Source organism: Quercus robur, chromosome 4 (assembly GCF_932294415.1).
Source record: "Quercus robur chromosome 4, dhQueRobu3.1, whole genome shotgun sequence".
In the NCBI taxonomy this organism is placed as follows: Eukaryota; Viridiplantae; Streptophyta; class Magnoliopsida; order Fagales; family Fagaceae; genus Quercus; species Quercus robur.
Genome location: NC_065537.1, coordinates 41,181,869 through 41,200,547, shown reverse-complemented (window position 1 = coordinate 41,200,547; position 18,679 = coordinate 41,181,869). Strand labels below are relative to the sequence as shown.

Sequence of the window (18,679 nt, the reverse complement as noted above, 5' to 3'; positions counted from 1 at the left end):
TTTGAGACTATTGCCCCCACACAAAATATAGATGGAACAATTATTATTAATAATGACAGACATACTGATAGACTGATAGAAGTACTAAATGACAAATGTACACCCTTTATAGCATTTTTAAATATTCATATAACAGATATTTTAATAAAAGAAGCCTTGACAGACTCTCCTTTATTAATCATTAAAGAAAACATTAATTATGGTAATTTCTTGAATAATGACATATTTAATTTCCTAATAGGTAGAATTAATCCCTTGACAGATTGTCCTATTAATGAAAGACTTCACGAAGATAGAATCATACTAGATTTAAGAAATACTCTGAATCTCATTTACCTTGACAGATTTCATTATGACTACTCTAATATTATTGCTACTCAGCAAGAGCACAAAAGCGTACAAAGAAAAGTTTGTTTTATAAATATTGTTTGTTTTATAAATGCTTTTATTACTTTTCTTGTGCAATATTTCAAAAGAATTTCACAGAAAAACAGAAGAATTTCAAAAGAAGTTTTGACAGAAAATATTTGTTCCAAATATAATCCTTTTCCAAAAACCCAATTGCAGACTACCATGAGTAAAAGATTCTCTCAGAAAGACAAGGGCAAGGCACCAGCGGTGCAACCCAGAGGTTTCCGAAAGCCCTCAGTCAAAATTTCGGATATGCATGAAGGCGTCTCGATAGAGACAATATCCCTTCAGGATACACTGCTAGCAGAGGCAATGTATTCATGTGGTGATAAAAGTGTAATTCTGCAAAAAGTGCCCGACAGAGATCTTATGTTTCAAGACGGAGAATTTACAGACCTTCCTCTTCATATTAAACTACTTCTTGATAATTTACAGGCAGCATTCACCCTCAGACAGAAACCCTTATTCCAAATGACCCTTCAGGCTTTGGAATTACATCTTGTTAGCACCGGGGCATTTATTGAAGCTCTCGGTTGTCAACTCCCTAGCAAGGAGGATGGAGATTCAAGCTCCACAAAGACAGAACTACAGTCTCTAAAAAGCTATCTTATGGGAACAAGCTTTTCAAAGCTCCACCCTAAGATTCAGCAAAAAACGAGACTTGCTATTAGAACCTTACCCCCTGAAATCCAACAGAATATATTAACTCATAAAGCTATAACAAGTTCTTATGACAGATGGATGTATCTTTTTAAATTATTAGTCTCTACAGCATTTATCAGAACAGAAGACATGACAGGTGATATATGGTTATCTCATAAGGCTAAATGGTATGACAGTTTTGGAAATTCAGACAGAGTTTATGAAAGAACAGGAGACAGATTTGATCCCTACCCGGGATTACTTATCAACACAGAGACAGAAGATCCAGTAATCTGTGATCCCTTATGGTTATCTAAAATGCTAGAAGCAGGGTTTATCAGAAAATTAACCATTACTTCTGCAAATCAGATTAGTTTATTTCCCAGAGTCATCCAAGAAGCAGCAGCACAGATTGGAGGACTTAATTATATGAAGATAGAAATCTAGAGTACTCTTCCAGTTTGGGACACTAGCTATTATATGGAAGCTCAGCCAGCACACATTTTAGTCCTTATTCATGATTGGTGTGGTATCCTTGAATATAACTGGTATACAGGAGATACTTACTTACCACTTGATGATCCAGGTGCTCTGGCTCAAGAATGGTCCAATTTCATGAGTAATAAGATTTATGAAGAACAGAAAGAATTAGATAGAGGTTTTCATTTATATGGCTACACCGACAGGATAGCTGTGTATGGCCCAAAACCTTCAGCAGGAAGGCTCATTGGGAAAAGAAGGATTGTTAAAGATCCCAGATTGATGACAGCCAAAGATCATGTTCCTGTTTTCGTCCCTATTTCATACTGTGCTCTATGTAATGATTATGGAGTGCTCCACGAGCATGAGCAGTATGAGGATAACACTGGTCCGCTAGATTATGATAACTATGCGGATACAGATTGATAGACAAATACACAGAAGGCACAGACAGATAGAATACTCTTCCGACAGACAGCGGCGACAGATCACTATTCACAAGCGACAGATCACTATTCATTAGAGACAGATCACTATTCACCGACATGCACGAATAGCTTCCAGACAGATCCATTACAGTCCAGACAGATACAGACAGATCCAGAAAGATATTTTGAAAGATATTTTGACAGAATATTATTCACATGCAGACAAACTATTATTGTTCAAGAAAGACTTTTACTGTTCAAGATTCTACTTTTACTGTTCAAGATTCTACCGACAGATTAACTTGAGTTCACTTTACTTAACTCAGGTTACTTTTGAGGACTTACCATGGTTCACTTCATCTATAAAAGGACAGACTCCGAAGACAGAAGATAGGTCCATTTCCAAGGTCCAGTTTCAAGGTCCAAATTTTAAGTTCAAGTTTCCATTCCAAGGTCCAATCCTCAGAAAGACTTTTAGCTTTCCTTTTCCCTCTCCGAAAGACTTTTGTACTTTACTTTATCTTTTTGTAATCTTGTAACCTTTCCTTCAGACAGATAATCTTTTAGCCTTACCTTTCCAGATAGACAATCTTGTAACCCTTTACAGATTTTACTTTGTAATCTTGTAACTCTTCAGACAGTGTTTATTTTCAAAGCTTGTAAGAAAGACAGAAGTTTTCAGTTTTAATCAAAGACAGAAGTATTTTCAAGTAAGATTTTATTTGTTTCAGTTTTCATATTCCATACCCTGTTTTAATCTATTTTGACTATATCTATTTTGCTATTTTCTTCCTTATCAACTATTTTATCATTGTTTATGCTTCTATATTACTGCTGTGCTCAATCCTGGGTAGTCAATGGTCATTGACTACCCATAACATTGACTACCCATATTGACTACCCAGGAGTGAGCACAGCAGTAATATAGAAGCATAAACAATGATAAAATAGTTGATAAGGAAGAAAATAGCAAAATAGATTAAAACAGGGTATGGAATATGAAAACTGAAACAAATAAAATCTTACTTGAAAATACTTCTGTCTTTGATTAAACTTGAAAACAAACTGTCTTTCTTACAAGCTTTGAAAATAAGAGCTGTCTGAAGAGTTACAAGATTACAAAGTAAAATCTGTAAAGGGTTACAAGATTGTCTGTTTGGAAAGGTAAGGCTACAAGATTATCTGTCTGAAGGAAAGGTTACAAGATTACAAAAAGATAAAGTAAAGTACAAAAGTCTTTCGGAGAGGGAAAAGGAAAGCTAAAAGTCTTTCTGAGGATTGGACCTTGGAATGGAAACTTGAACTTAAAATTTGGACCTTGGAAATGGACCTTGAAACTGGACCTCCCTTCTGTCTTCGGAGTTTGTCTATTTATAGATAAAGTGAACCATGGTAAGTCTTTAAAAGTAACTTGAGTTAAGTGAAGTGAACTCAAGTTAATCTGTCGGTAGAATCTTGAACAGTAAAAGTCTATCTTGAACAGTAATAGTCTTTCTGTTGGTAGAATCTTGAACAGTAAAAGTCTATCTGGCAGTCTGTCCGGGTACGCATGCTGGTGAATAGTAACTTTTCTATCTGTGAGGATCTCTGTACGAATAATATTCTGCTAAAATATCTTTCTGGTTCTGTCTGCATTCTGTTATCTTATCTTTTGGTCTTTTGTCTTCTTTTTGTCTCCTTATCTGTCTCTTGTGTTCTTTTTGTCTCCTTATCTGTCTCTTGTCTTCTTTTTGTCTCCTTCTGTCACATGAGTCCTGTAGTTTGGAAAGGAGGATAAAGGAGGATTCCATCTGTCTGCATCTGTTGGAAACTGTTCTGGCGCAGGGGCACAGTGTCTATCTTGTCTGTAATTTTGTCTAACCACTTGAATACACTGTCATTTTTGACCTTATATTCTGAAGGGATATTATCTCTATTGAGACGCCTTCATGCTTTAACTGAAATCTGTATTAAAGATTTCTATTTTTGGCAGAATTTGGTCTAAGATTTTAGCCTTAGAATGGCTATCTTGCTTGCCAGGCAATTGACTGTTAATTTTAAAATTAACTATTTAAAGGTTATTATGAAATGGTAAAATATATGATGAGAAAGGACAAGAATAAACTAAAGTCATGAACCTATAGTACAAGACAAATATCCTGGCAAAGGGATAGGAGAAATGATGAAAAGATACATAGGAACAAAAGAAAGACTAGAATAGTCAACAAAAGTAGGGAAATTTTTTTTATTTTTTATTTTTTATTTTATATATATATACATACTTAAGTATATATATATACTTAAGTACTACTGCTACTGGGTAGAATAGTATTATCTACCATTGTAGGAATCTCATCATCATCTATCACTAAGTCTGCCATTGTAGGAATCTCATCATCACTTTTATCTTTTGAGATGGAAATTTCTTTCAATAAGTGTATATCTTTGGGGAATGGGGGTAGGAGGAATTTAAAGAAAACTTCTGTCTTTAAAATATTAGTACATATTCCATTATCTGTCGTGAAGAAAGGGTAGATTAAAGCCAAAAAAGGATTTCCTAATATAACTTTAGAGGATAACTTATCTGTTAAGAAGAAAGGTGTTCTGAACTTGATTCCATTATTATATATGTATGCCTTAGTTAGTTTATTACTTATTTTAAGTCTATCACCATTAGCCTGAGTTAATCTGTCTGTTGTTGATTCATAATACTTAGAGGGTATTAATCCTTCTTGTATGCAATTCATATCAGCACCTGAATCAACAAGGGCAATAACAGTTAATGAAAATTCTTTATGAACTACCAAAGTTATCTCTGTGTACCACTTTTGAAATATCATTCTGTCAATTATATTTAAAAATTCATCTTTATCATCTTCTTTATGAGAACTTTCACCAATATAATTATGTCTGTCAATAAGAGAGGAGTCTGTTAGAGGTTCATTACAATATTTAATTCTATCTTTTATGCTGATTACCTGCGCAGTTATCTGTTCAACCATGCCTTTTAATATGAAATTTTCTGATTTTAATTTTCTCAGTTCATTTTTTAGGTTATTAATGTCTATTTGTAGGTCTATCACAGTTATAGGTTTATTGGGTTTAAATCTATCAGTAATTTCAGTAAAATTATAAGTTGACTTATAATCTTTTAGATCTATTTCAAATCTATCAGTTTCAGTTAAAGATTCTTTTAATTTAGATAAATAGTCTTTTTTAGATTGTAGGTCTGGAAGTTTATCTATCAAATCCATTATTATGTCTTCTTGTTTTGTTAAGACACATATTTTTAATTTTCTTTTACAATAACAATTATCAGGATTGTTACAGTTACATAATTGAACATTTCTATCATGTGAAGAAACATCTGTAGAGGAGGATGAAGTACTGTTACTATTATCTATCTGGTGAATTTCATTATCTGTTTCATCACTATCTGTCAGTTCTGTTATACTCATTAATTTATCCTTTAATTTTTTTGATATATCGAGTTTATTTATCTGTCTTTGAAAGTTACAGTATCTGCTAGTGTGTCCCTTTTTCCCACATTTGAAACAAGTAATGTCACTTTCCCTACGTCTATCATTTTTCTTTCTTTTGGACTCTTCTTTCTTGTCTTTAGACTTACTTTTATAATATCTTCTATTATTGTTCTTATATCTATCACTTCTGTCATCTTTCTTTTCTTTTCTTCTTTTTCTAGAGGGAGCAATTAATGGATCAAAACCATATAGCTCACAAAAAGTTCCTAGCTCTTTTTTAGCAAATCTTTTCTCTTTTTCTATCTGGTTTTTTAGTCTTAAGTCATTACATAGCCATAGACCTGTTTTATTAATTGAAGATATTATGTCTCCATATGTTAGGCTAGGATAGTCTATAGTTCCGTCATTATTAACTATATCAAGTCTAACTTTCTGAGCAAAGAAATAGGGTAAACCAGCAATGAATTTTTCTTTCCAGTAGGACTGTTGGTAATCATTGCTACTTAAAACTTTTGAAATAAAAACATCTTTATACCATCTAAAATCTGAAAGTTGTGGACATCTTAAATTAATTAAAACATCTGAAGCTCTTTCTTTATATTGATTAGGATCACCAACAAAATGTTTAGTTATAGTAAAAATTAAAGTATTAACTGCATCTTGTGAAGGCTGTCTGTCTGTCATTATAACACTTCCATCTGTTTCTCTTTTAACAGCTGTCAATATTCCATTTCTGTCATCATTATTTAAATAATGATCCCACCAGCCTTTTAACTGGCCAGTAAAACCAGTGACTATTAAATGAGCTATCTGATGATCCTGTTTTCCATGATTTTTATAAACATTAGTGAGCAAAGTCATCTCATGTAAAAGGTTTATTATTTCATATTCTGACATTCCATCAATATTCCATTCATAAATTAAATCTGGTGAATAAGATGAATTAACATAAGTATGTCTTTCTTCAAATTGTAAATCAGGAGGAGTAGGTTTAGGATACCAATTCTTTCTGGGGTATAAGTCGTCAATTCTTCCTTTTTTACGATCTTGTGATGAAGATGCTAAAATTAATTTATTAATTCGTAATTTATCTGTAAATTGTGATTCCAAATTATTTATATCTGTCAAATCTGTCAATTGATTGTCTTCTGATTCTTCATCCTCTGAAGAGTCAGTTCTTCCTTTTAATGTTATAATATTCTTATTTTTTAATGGCTCCATATCCTTTGATGATTCTAATTTCATTAAGTCTAATTTTTTTATTTATTTCATTAAGTAAATTATCAATTTTTTCTGTCATGGGTTTCTTTAAAGGTGCTCTAAGGTGAGGAGGTGTCTCATGAGGGATAAACAAAGGGGTATTAGACGTGTTTTCTTTTTTTATGGAAGTAGAAGGGGGTATTAGTCTGTCTTCTATATCTTGTAACTTTTGACCAATAGTTTTTAGATAAGTATTGGTGTAATTGTTCTGTATTATACTGTCTAGATTCTTATTATCATCACTTAGACTGGGTCTTTTAATGGGTGTAGCCAAAACTTGGACTCCACTATTTTGACTCAATATAATTGATTCAAATGGTGGATAAGTCTGATACACTTTCTCATGATTTTCTGTCTTTGTCCATGATAATATTTTCTCTATTACACTTATCTTTTTGTTATAATAATCCAAAAAAGTCAAAGAAACTAAAGTGTGTCTGTAAGCCTGTCATCATTTCAAAATACTTAGTTCTTAAATTGTTTCTTTCATGTTCATTATATTCTTCAAAAAATTGGTTCTTTCTGTCATTATTTTCAGGTTTTAAATAATCATATTTTAATAGTTCTTTATCTAAAACAAATTCTTTAGATAAAATATTAATTTGTCTATCATCTGTAAATCCTAATATATCTGTGTGGGTAGGGGAATCAGGTTGAGGTTGGGGCTGATAAAGAGGTTGGTGAACATTAGGGGTAGGTTGTGTGGTATCTGTCGGATAATAAGCTGGCTTTGTCTGAATAGGAGTTTTTTTAGTATTTATAGGGGGAAGGTGTATAACTGAAGGAAGATTCTGGGGAGGTAAAGGTCTGGAATCAGAGAAAGGTGTCCTAGAGGAAAAGGAGCTTCTAGGGGTAAACATCATTGGGGTCTTTTTGCCTGTAGAACTACTAGGTCTTATGAGGCTATCCGTATGTCTGTCATTATTATTAAAAGAAATAATAACTGTACCGTCTGTATTTTGGGCTATGAAGTCTGGTTCAGTGTTTTCTATTTTTGGTGTGGGGGCAATAGCTTCAAGTTGCCATCTTTCAGGAAGGGTTATATCTTTCCACTGTATTTGTTGAGGTACCCGTAATCTAGTATTCCGGGTTGAGGCTTGCATAAGGAGAGTCTGTCCTTTAGGGGAAGGATCAACTATGGATTGAGGGTCTAAAGTGGTTTTCATTAGTTTATAATAAATCCTATAAATAATAGCTAAAGGTTCTGAGCCTTCTTTCATGTAATAACCATTTGTTTTTACCTTTAAAGTTAAGGCATCCATAATATTTCTGTCAGATAGGCTTAAAGCAAAGTTAGGATAACAATTAAAATATACTGGTCCTTTATGCAGACTTGTTTCCATCATTCCAAGAAGTGAGTCATCAAATCTTAAATGTCTGTCATCTCTTAAGCAAAGTAAAACACTTGCATTTAAAGCTTCTCTTGTTAATGGTTTAACAGCTACTTGAACTAAACCAACATGTAAAAATGCATATTTCTGTCTATGTCTGTCAATTGAATCTATTGAGAATAACTGAATTGTTTCATATTCATTAAATAAAGAGTAAGTTCTTTCAACAGTTTTTATGGTATAATCTGTCAAGAAAGATAATTTAGAAAAAGTAGTCTGTCTGTAGATTTTATCAGTTCTTTCAGTTGGTATATTCCATTTATTCCATTCTAATAAGTTTCTGTCTATATCTCTCATGCTAAATTCTTCAGAATTAACTATCTTATCACTTTCCATGTTCAGATTAGTGTGTGCCTGTCCTAAGTGTGTCTTAGCAACGGATAATGAGCGACTAAACATATTCATTTTATCTCTAAACAATTAATAATTACTGTTGGAACTATTACTAACCACTGGTATCCTTGCTATCGGGACCACCTCCTCGGGAAACTCCATTGCGGGACCACCCAAACAACGCCTGTTCGTCGGCTACAACAAAGGAGTTGACCAACGCGAAACTATGGTTTGCCAACGAGTTTGTAGGCTGACCAACGCTAACAAGGAGCAAGTAGTGGCTATGTAGTAATATAAGTTCCTAGTAACTTCTTAATTGCAAAGAAATAAAACTCATACACCTACCATCCATGGCTCTAATACCATTGACTACCCATATAAATCTATTTGGATATATCATTGCATACCATCTCAGAGTTTTACTATTTTATAAATTTATATATATATATATATACATTTTGGTAAAAGTTCAAGGCCACACAATTTGTTAAAAATATTTATAAATTATAAAAGTTTTTTAATATTTTTGATTCTTAAGTTTTAGTTAAAATCTTAATTTTTTTATAAATTCATTATACATTTATATTAAAAATACAAACCTTTTTTAGATGGCATATGATAATAAATTTTATTTTTTATTAAGATTAAAATTATAAATCTATTTAAATATTTGATATTATTTTAATGTACCGTATTTAAAGTATTAAAAAAAAGTAATAAAAAAAAAAAGAAAAGATGTCAGACATAAGTAAAATATAACATTATTTTATTCACAATAAATTAATAAAGAGGTTTCATGAGATACTTTGGGTCAAGCACATCAAAAAGGACAAAACTAATGTTAAGTTGGATATAAATATTAAAAAAGTGTACATGTGAGCAGCTAACTATCCAGCCAAAACAAAAATAAAAATTCAGCAAAAAAGTGAGCAGGTTACTTGAGCATTCAATGGGGGCAGTGTCCTTGAGACGTCCTACCATCATCTCGATTCCAAGGTTCTGACTTTTTATGTAAAAGAAAAAAAATAGTAGCTACATAAGTGAGTAAAAGTAGCTATAGGCTAGTAATACAGCTGGGAAGTATTATAGTTTATATTCTCAAGGAAATATCTGAGTTCCCACGTCTCATCTTTGCTTCCCAAGTGTACATGTCAGATAATGATTATTAATAATGCCAAAATAATGATCAATTAAATTTATTCATCTTACCAACCTTTTGGGATATGTACATTTGAGCCTTGAGTCCAGACCTCTCGTTGGTACAAAAGCAAAAAAGGGAGAAATCATTCAACTTTAATGCCTATGAAGTAATGATTTTATTCCTCAATAATTACAATTCAACCCCTAATGTTCACCAACCTCTTTATCAGTCCCAACTTCAACCTGACTCTCCTATCCACACAGATATATTAGGATTTACAGATGATAGACAAATTAATATTTTATCTAAAGAATTTGTTTTAGATAAAGAACTATTAAAATATGATTATTTAAAACCTGAAAATAATGAAAGAAAGAACCAATTTTTTGAAGAATATAATGAACATGAAAGAAACAATTTAAGAACTAAGTATTTTGAAATGATGACAGACTTACAGACACACTTTAGTTTCTTTGACTTTTTGGATTATTATAACAAAAAGATAAGTGTAATAGAGAAAATATTATCATGGACAAAGACAGAAAATCATGAGAAAGTGTATCAGACTTATCCACCATTTGAATCAATTATATTGAGTCAAAATAGTGGAGTCCAAGTTTTGGTATCAGAGCCATGGATGGTAGGTGTATGAGTTTTATTTCTTTGCAATTAAGAAGTTACTAGGAACTTATATTACTACATAGCCACTACTTGCTCCTTGTTAGCGTTGGTCAGCCTACAGACTCGTTGGCAAACCATAGTTTCGCGTTGGTCAGCCCCTTTGTTGTAGCCGACGGACAGGCGTTGTTTGGGTGGTCCCGCAATGGAGTTTCCCGAGGAGGTGGTCCCGATAGCAAGGATACCAGTGGTTAGTAATAGTTCCGCCAGTAATTATTAATTGCTTAGAAAGAGAATAAATACATTTATCAGTTCATCATCTGTTTGCTTGTTCACACTTAGGCTAAGCACACACTAATTGAAACATGGACTATGATGATATAGTTTATGATGAAGGTTATAGCATGAAAGATATAGATGAAAATTGGTCTAATAGTGATATGGATTATGAAACAGATTCTGATTTTGACAGTGTAATGGATAATTATAACTATAATGGTAACACAAATAATTGGTGTAATTTCACAAATGATAAAATCAACCAACAGACTAATAACCACAATAATAGTTTTTTAGATAGAATTAATAGAAAATTGGAATCCTTGGAAAATATTGACAGATTTGCTATATACACTAAAGTTGAAAAGAAAAATGATAGCTTTTTGGACCTCTATGAAAGAATGAAAGCTTTAAATTCACATTTTGAAAAAGATATAGAATTTGGACCCCATCATAGATCATCTTTTACAGAAACTATGACAGATAATTGGTATATAAATAGTAATTCAAAAGATATAGATAAGAATTTACAGATGTTAAAAACAACTGACAGAAGAGCTGAAACAGAAATTAGCCCTATTAAGGAAAAAGTAACACGTATAAAAGATAAAAGTACTGTAGAAAATGACAGACTAAAGGAAATTTCTAGTTCGGTACTAGACACAGATAGACAAAAGAGCCTAATAGAGATAGACAAGAAAGAATCTCTACATGAGAAGTTGATAGATAATGAGAAAGAAATAATAAAAAAAGGAATGGTAAAAAAGATGAAAGAAATGTTTGAACGACAGAATAGAGAAGATGTAGGAAAACTGAAAGACATAGTAAAACAAAGAAACATGACAACGAAAGAGAGAAAAGATGATAGTTTTAGAAATTATGATGATAGTTTGAAAGAATTACATGAAAGACAGAATAGTGAAGATGTAGGGAAAGTAATAAAAGATGTAGGGAAAGTAATAAAAGGACAAAGAAGCCTAATAGAGACAAATGATAGAAGAAGAATTGAAAGACATAAAGATGAAGATGTTATACGTAGAAAGCTAGAAGAAGAAATAGGAAAAGATGATAGTCCTAGATATAATAATGATAGCTTGAAAAAATTGTATGAAAGACAAAACAGTGAAATGGTACGTAGGATGTTAGATACAAAAGAGATAGAAAGAGATAGTGAAAAAGTAGTCAACAATGGTAGGGAAAATAATGGTAATTTAAAAGAAAAAGCAAATAGTGATAGTGTAGTAAAAGAAATTGATGAGAGACTTAAAGAAGTAATGATTTTATTCCTCAATAATTACAATGCCAACAGTCTAATAATTTTTTAAATATTGAAATTAAAAATTAAAATATTTACTCTTTTTTTTTAGAAAATAAAATATTCACTTTTTTAATATCAGTTCTTAGATTAATAAAAATTTAATCTTTTACTTTTTACCTTCTTTACTTTTTTTTCTATACATTTTCATTGTGCAATAGTTATTTGTTTGGTACACAATTTTGGAGATTGAACCTTCTATTTACTAATTTTGACTAGTTTTTGAATTTTTTCGGTTTTAGGGTAATCATTGGTTTGGTATAGGTATGGCTAAACTAGTTGATTCATATAGGTTTGGCTAAACTAGTTGAATCAACTGATCAGGTCTGGTTTTGAAACTATGGGTGTCACCCTGAAATTTTATAAATTTAGTATGTACAATGTACATATTTATTATATTTATTATTTTTACTTATCAAAAAAATATTAATTTTTTTTTGAGGCACTTGAAGTCTTGTACAATGAATCGATCGGACTAGTTGAAAATAGTCTATTATGATTGTTGTTGTTTCAATAACAAGCAATTTTGTTTATATTTTTTAATTGATTTTATTTCTGAAGAAAATGGGTTATACTTGGTAAGTAGTTCACTTCTTTTATATTTATGAATTATGAAAGAGACATCATAATAGAGAACTTGTTTAACTCATCGACCCACTTCATTTCCAGTAAGAATGTGTTTGTTAAAATTATGATAGGGATATCAAGATGGATAAAAGTTGGATGCATGAAACTGATAGAACTAGTACACGATATAGTGAAGGTGTTAAGCAGTTCATTAACATGGCACGTGATCATGCGGATCGAGTTGGTAGGATTAAGTGTCCATGTCGTAAATGCACAAATCAATATTATCAACATATAGACGTGGTGGAGACTCATTTGATTTTGAATAGATTTGATTTGAATTACACCGAATGGATATTTCATGGGGAAGAAGATCCGTTTTTTAAATATGTGCAAGCTGAGCATAATGATAATAATTCACAAGCAGAGGACATTGATGACGTTGGAGAAATGTTAGATGACATTTATAGGGGGACATTTTCAGATGCAAATATAGGTGAATCCTCCACTTCTCCAGGTCCATCAAACAATGATCACAAAGCAAGACCTTTTGATCAGTTGTGGGAAGATGCCCAACGTGAGCTTTATCCAGGTTGCAAGAAGTTTTCTAAACTCTCTTTTTGTATGAAGCTGCTTCATATAAAGACACTTTGCAATTGGAGTGATAAGTCGTTTGATTTGATGATTGACTTGATAAAGTAGGCACTCCCAGATGGGGAGTCATTACCAAAATCGTATTATGAAGCGAAGCAGTTTAGGCGAGACTTGGGTTTTAGCTATGAGTTGATACATGTATGCAAAAAAGTCTGTACACTTTTTTGGAAGGAACATGCTGATAAAGAAGAATGCCCAAAATGTCATACTTCAAGATGGAAAGAAGACACTGGTAAAGGTAAAAAAATTCCCTGGAAGGTCTTAAGGTATTTTCCAATTAAACCAAGGTTGCAGCGATTGTTTATGTCGAAAGATATAGCTAAAGACATGAGGTGGCACAAAGATGAGCGACTTGAAGATGGAGATTACCTTAGACATCTTGCTGATTCAATAGTGTGGAAAGAGTTTGATAAAAAACATGCTTGGTTTGCTGCAGATTCTCGCAATGTGCGACTTGGTTTAGCAAGCGATGAGTTTAATCCATTTGGTAACATGAGTACATCATATAGCATGTGGCTAGTAGTACTTATGCCGTATAATTTACCTCCATGGAGGTGTATGAAGGATCCATATATGATTTTTTCCTTACTTATTCCTGGACATAAGGCACCTGGAAACAAAATTGATGTGTACTTGCAACCGTTGGTGGATGATTTAAAAGAATTATGGAATGAAGGCATCAAGACGTATGACGCATCAACGCAACATTCATTTAAGTTGCATGCAGCGTTATTATGGACTATAAATGATTTTCTTGCATATGCGAACTTATCTGGGTGGTCTACCAAGGGAAAGTTAGCATGTCCCATATGTAACGAGAATACAGAGTCGAGTTATTTGAAGTCTAGCCACAAATTGTGTTACATGGGTCATCGTCGATTCTTACCTCAGGAACATAATTGGCGCAAAAAAAAAAAAGAATTTTTTGATGGAACTGAAGAGCATAGGATTGCTCCTAATGAATTATCAGGAGATCAACTGTTACAACAACTAATGAATGTTCCAAAAGTGCAATTTGGAGATGATGAAGCTACAAGAAAAAGAAAACGCACGAAGATCGAGTTGAATTGGACAAAGAAAAGTATTTTTTTTTTAGTTACCTTATTGATCAACATTGAAACTGAGACATAACTTAGATGTCATGCATATTGAGAAGAATATATGTGACAGTGTCTTAGGTACACTGATGTATGATAGTGGAAAAGGGAAAAATAAAGACACTTCTAAAGCACAAAAGGATTTAGAAGATATGGGCATACGTAAAGATTTGCACTTACAAAAACTGGTACATCTACAAAAATGCCACAAGCAAAGTATACATTGACAAAAGCTGAGAATACAAGATTCTGTGATTGGCTGAAAAATGTAAAGTTTCCTGATGGGTATGCATCTAACATCAGTAGATGTGTGAACACCAATGAGCGTACGATTTCAGGAATGAAAAGTCATGATTTTCATGTACTCTTACAACGATTACTTCCTGTTGCAATTTGTGGATATTTCAATAATAATATATGTACAACATTGACTGAATTGTGTTTATTTTTTAAGGACTTGTGTTCACGAACATTGAAGTTAGATGTCTTAAATCAAATGAAGGAAGACATTGTTGTGATTTTATGCAAAATGGAAATGATATTTCCACCTGCTTTTTTCGATATAATGGTACATCTAGCTCTTCATTTACCTCGAGAGGTAGAGCTTGTAGGCCCTGTTCAATTTCGTTGGATGTATCCAATTGAAAGGTTTCTTGGTAAATTAAAGCGGTTTGTGCGAAACAGAGCACGTCCAGAAGGGTCAATTGCTGAGGGATATTTATCTGTTGAATGTTTGACATTTTGCTCCATGTATATTCGTGAGATTGAGACAGTATGGAGTTGTGAGGAGCGGAATAGCGATAGGTGCTAGGGGGAAAGGGATGTAGGCTTGTCTATTTTTTCACAATCAGTACGTCCTTTAGGAGCAGCAAAATATGTAAGAATTGATGATACGCATCTCACATGGGCTCGATGGTATGTGCTTAGCAATTGCTCAAAAATTGATTCGTACAAAACGTAAGTGTTTCATTGATTTTTTTTTTTTCAATTTACATGTTACTTAGCAATAAAATGAAGTGCTTATATGTTTTTATTATGTAGTAAGTGTTATCTGAAGATCCATTGATTTTTTTTTTTAAAGAAAATTTTCATGTTACTTGAAAATAAAATGAAGTGTTTTTACGTATTTATAATGTAGTGAGTATTATATGTGGGAGAAGGCATCATTGACATTGATCATAAGCATGAAGTTGAATTCGAAAATTGGTTCAAAGATCGTATATGTGGGAGTAATGCGACAAATGTGTCAAAAGAATTATATAGTCTTGCATGCGGATCTGATGCTTTAGTTGCAGTTTACCAAGGTTGCATTGTGAATAATGTTAGGTTCCACACAAAAGACCGTGAACATACTCGTCGTACTCAAAATAGCGGTGTCTTTGTTTCGGGTGAAGATGGTGGAACAAAAACTAACTATTATGGTGAGTTGAGGAATGTTTTGGAGCTAACCTATATGGGCAATAATCGTGTATACTTATTTGAGTGTGATTGGTGGGACACTAGGGATGGAACAGGAATGCAAAGGGATGAGCATTGTACAAGTGTGAATACATCTCGTACATAGTATCATTCTGACCCATTTATCCTAGCATGCCAAGCTTCACAAGTTTTTTACTTGAATGATACCAAATTGGGCAGTAGTTGGCGAGTGGTGTAACATATGACGCATAGAAACATGTATGATATTCCCACAGACATAGAGAAAGTGCATGAAGAAAATGAAGAAGATAATGGTGATGCGGTATACCAAGAAAGTGAATGCATTGGGGTTAATGCAACTGTTCAATAAGAAAATGATGAAGAGTCAACTTTGTTACATAGAGATGGTGTGCCAGCAATAGATTTGGAGGACTTCATACCTGTTGATGATGTATATGTGCAACTTGATGAAAGTATGTTCATCAATGATGACTTGTCTAATGAGGAATGGGATACAAATTCCAATAATGAAGAAGAAACATATAGTGATGACGATGTTTCAAGCTCAGATTAGGAAAAAGATTTATCTAGTAATGATGAATCTATTGGAGATCTTAGGGATGAAGATTAAGTTGAGTTTTGATGCAGGTTAAGTTTTGTTAAATATATAAAGCTTTCATATCTTCTCAGCTATGGTATTTTTGAAAAATAAAAATGTTAAAGTTTTTACTTGGATGTTAAAACTATTTTGTACACATTTTTGTCATTTACTTTAGTTCACCTTTATATTGGTTTATTCTTTTTATTTCAGGTTAAAATGTCGCTACTGATGATGTTAAGGGGAGATACTTTTCATTGCAAAATTGGTTGTATATCTTCTTAAGGAATTTGTCATTATTTTATTATTATTAGAGAGAGTAGATTTGAATTTAAATTATGTATGTGATATAGAACTTGTGTATTGTTTTTCCTTATTAGTAGTTATTGATTGAGTAGTTGTTATGCCTATATGAGTATTTGTGATTGAAAATTTGTGATGTGTGGAAATATGGTTTATTAAAGTCAGATTATTCTGGTAGCAACTTGATTGTCCTTATCATGAGTTCATCTTTTTTGGCCCAATTTAAAACTCCTGTTTATAACATGCAAATAACACCTTGGCTTCTACATCATGGCAATCCATTTGGGTAAATCTAATTCACAAATGCCTAGCGTGTGATCCTTGTAAAAGATCCAGTTGCTTGACCCACTCATACTATGAAACTTCCTGATTTATTTACAAAATATACTGCACAGTTGTCTGGTATTAAAGCACATTGTTTATGTGTCATTTTACATTTTAACAAGTGCTTGCACTTTTGGAACTCATTGGTGTGTTTGTTTGTTTGGATAGGAGATTGAGAATGAGAAACTTAAGTTGGAACATGTTTAGCTTTCAGAGGAGAATAGTGGATTATGTGTGTAGAGTAAAAATTTGGCTGAAGAGGCTTTTTTAAGCAAAAGAACTAGCTTCTGCTATTGTTGTGGAGTTGAACAATTTGGCTGGTGAAGTGTTAAAGCCCTCCAATATTTCGGTTTCGGGTCTTCTAGTCTTCAAAGGCTGTGAGTAGTCTCCCTTTCTTCTCCTTCCTTTTGTGTTTACTTCTATAATTCAATGTTATTGTAAATTATTCCATATAAATCTAAAATTTTAAAGGTGTCATCAGATGCCATTTTCTTGTAAAACCATGAAGAAGCTTGACATATTCTAGTTTATTAGGATGCTTGCCTTTTAACTCTATCTTGCTCCTAATTTTCTTACACTTACAAATTAAACATCGCATCCAAATTTCTATTTCTCATTTTTTATTTGCAAAAGTGAAAAAAATTTGCATTCATTCAAACTAATATAGCTATGCTTAAACGTTAACTAATGTCGTGATTAAGTTTCACTCAAAATATATGTGAGTTGCTTTTCATGTATTGTATTTTTCTCTTAGCATTTGAAAGTACACCTATACTGCAAACCTGTGATATAAAGTAAACCATGAACCTGCCCATAATCTTTCCAACAAAGAATATTCACCCCGCCCTGCCTTCCCTAAATGTAGCATTTTGAATAGTAAAGTTAAAAAATTAGAACCTTCTTGAATTAATCTTTTTGGAGGGAAAAATGAATCATTTAAAAAAAAAGAAAAGAAAATCTGAGTATATTTTTAGCTTTTGAGGTATATTTTTGACCATTTATCATTTTCACTTTATTGTTAAATTCCCAAAGTGGGACTCTCAATTTGGAGAGGGAGTATAAAAATCTGCATAGACCCATTACCTCATCTTTCTAAAAATTAAAATCTTTTTAAGTTAATGCTTGAGATGGTTTTTTTGTGGAAGGGTCAAAGGTAACCCATGTGCTTAATTTTATACACCTTTTGGTTATAACTCTTTATCTTATACTTGTTTTGAAGGTTATGCTGAAAGTACCAGTGGTAGTTTGTCTTGAAGGCACAAACGTGATCAGAAAAGAGCACGACTTCACTCTTTTGTTCAACTTCTAAGTCCAAGGCGTTTACCAGACACTATGTGAAAGAAAAAAAGTTTTTATTTTTATTTTTTATAGAAGAAGAAACTAAACTCAAAGTCTGACACTTCAACTTTGGGGAGTGTCAAAGTTCACATCTTTCCTGGTTGTGTTAAATTGAGGTACTTTTGATGATCTCTCTTCATTTTACCTTCTGGGCATTCCTTAATTTTGGTAAACAAGTTGTGGGTATCTTTGAAAATCAGCAGCTGTTTCATGGTTTAGTTGTGGGTCTCTGTGTCTTAGAGTTTCATGGGTTTTGAATGATTTTTGGAGTTTTTGTGTGTTTTGGGTGTAACTGATTGGTGAATTGTAAAAAGGGTCTTAATTTAATTTGAGTTATGGTGTACTTTTTAAAAGGAGACTAGTTTGGAAATATTGAGAAAATTGGATATGGAATTTTAGCGGTTACTTTTCTTTTCTTTTTCTTCTTTGTCTTGTTCCTTGTTGGCTCTTGTTTTGTGTCTTGTTCATTGCAACAAGTTTTAGCTTGATTGCATATCTTCATGAGAAATTCGTTATCCTTTGATTAGTATTTGAGTGAATAGATTGGAGCTTTTATTATGTATGTGATATTGAACTTGGGTATTATTTTCCCTTATTAGTAGTTATTGATTGAGCAGTTG

The 18,679-nt window shown here is 32.5% G+C and overlaps 1 protein-coding gene and 1 long non-coding RNA gene across 2 annotated transcripts; both read left to right on the top strand.

Moving 5' to 3' along the window:
- Nucleotides 1-13,283: 13,283 nt before the first annotated feature.
- LOC126721885 (uncharacterized) lies at nucleotides 13,284-15,641 on the top strand. The gene is made up of 5 exons (XM_050424959.1): nucleotides 13,284-14,061; nucleotides 14,159-14,265; nucleotides 14,352-14,438; nucleotides 14,532-14,859; nucleotides 15,238-15,641. The coding sequence occupies exons 1-5, from the start codon at nucleotides 13,284-13,286 to the stop codon at nucleotides 15,639-15,641; spliced, it is 1,704 nt and encodes a 567-aa protein (XP_050280916.1).
- A 1,346-nt stretch (nucleotides 15,642-16,987) lies between these two features.
- LOC126724449 (uncharacterized) lies at nucleotides 16,988-18,475 on the top strand. Its single transcript, XR_007654990.1, has 2 exons — nucleotides 16,988-17,098; nucleotides 17,941-18,475. It is a non-coding gene; the product is annotated as an uncharacterized LOC126724449 (long non-coding RNA).
- Nucleotides 18,476-18,679: the final 204 nt, after the last annotated feature.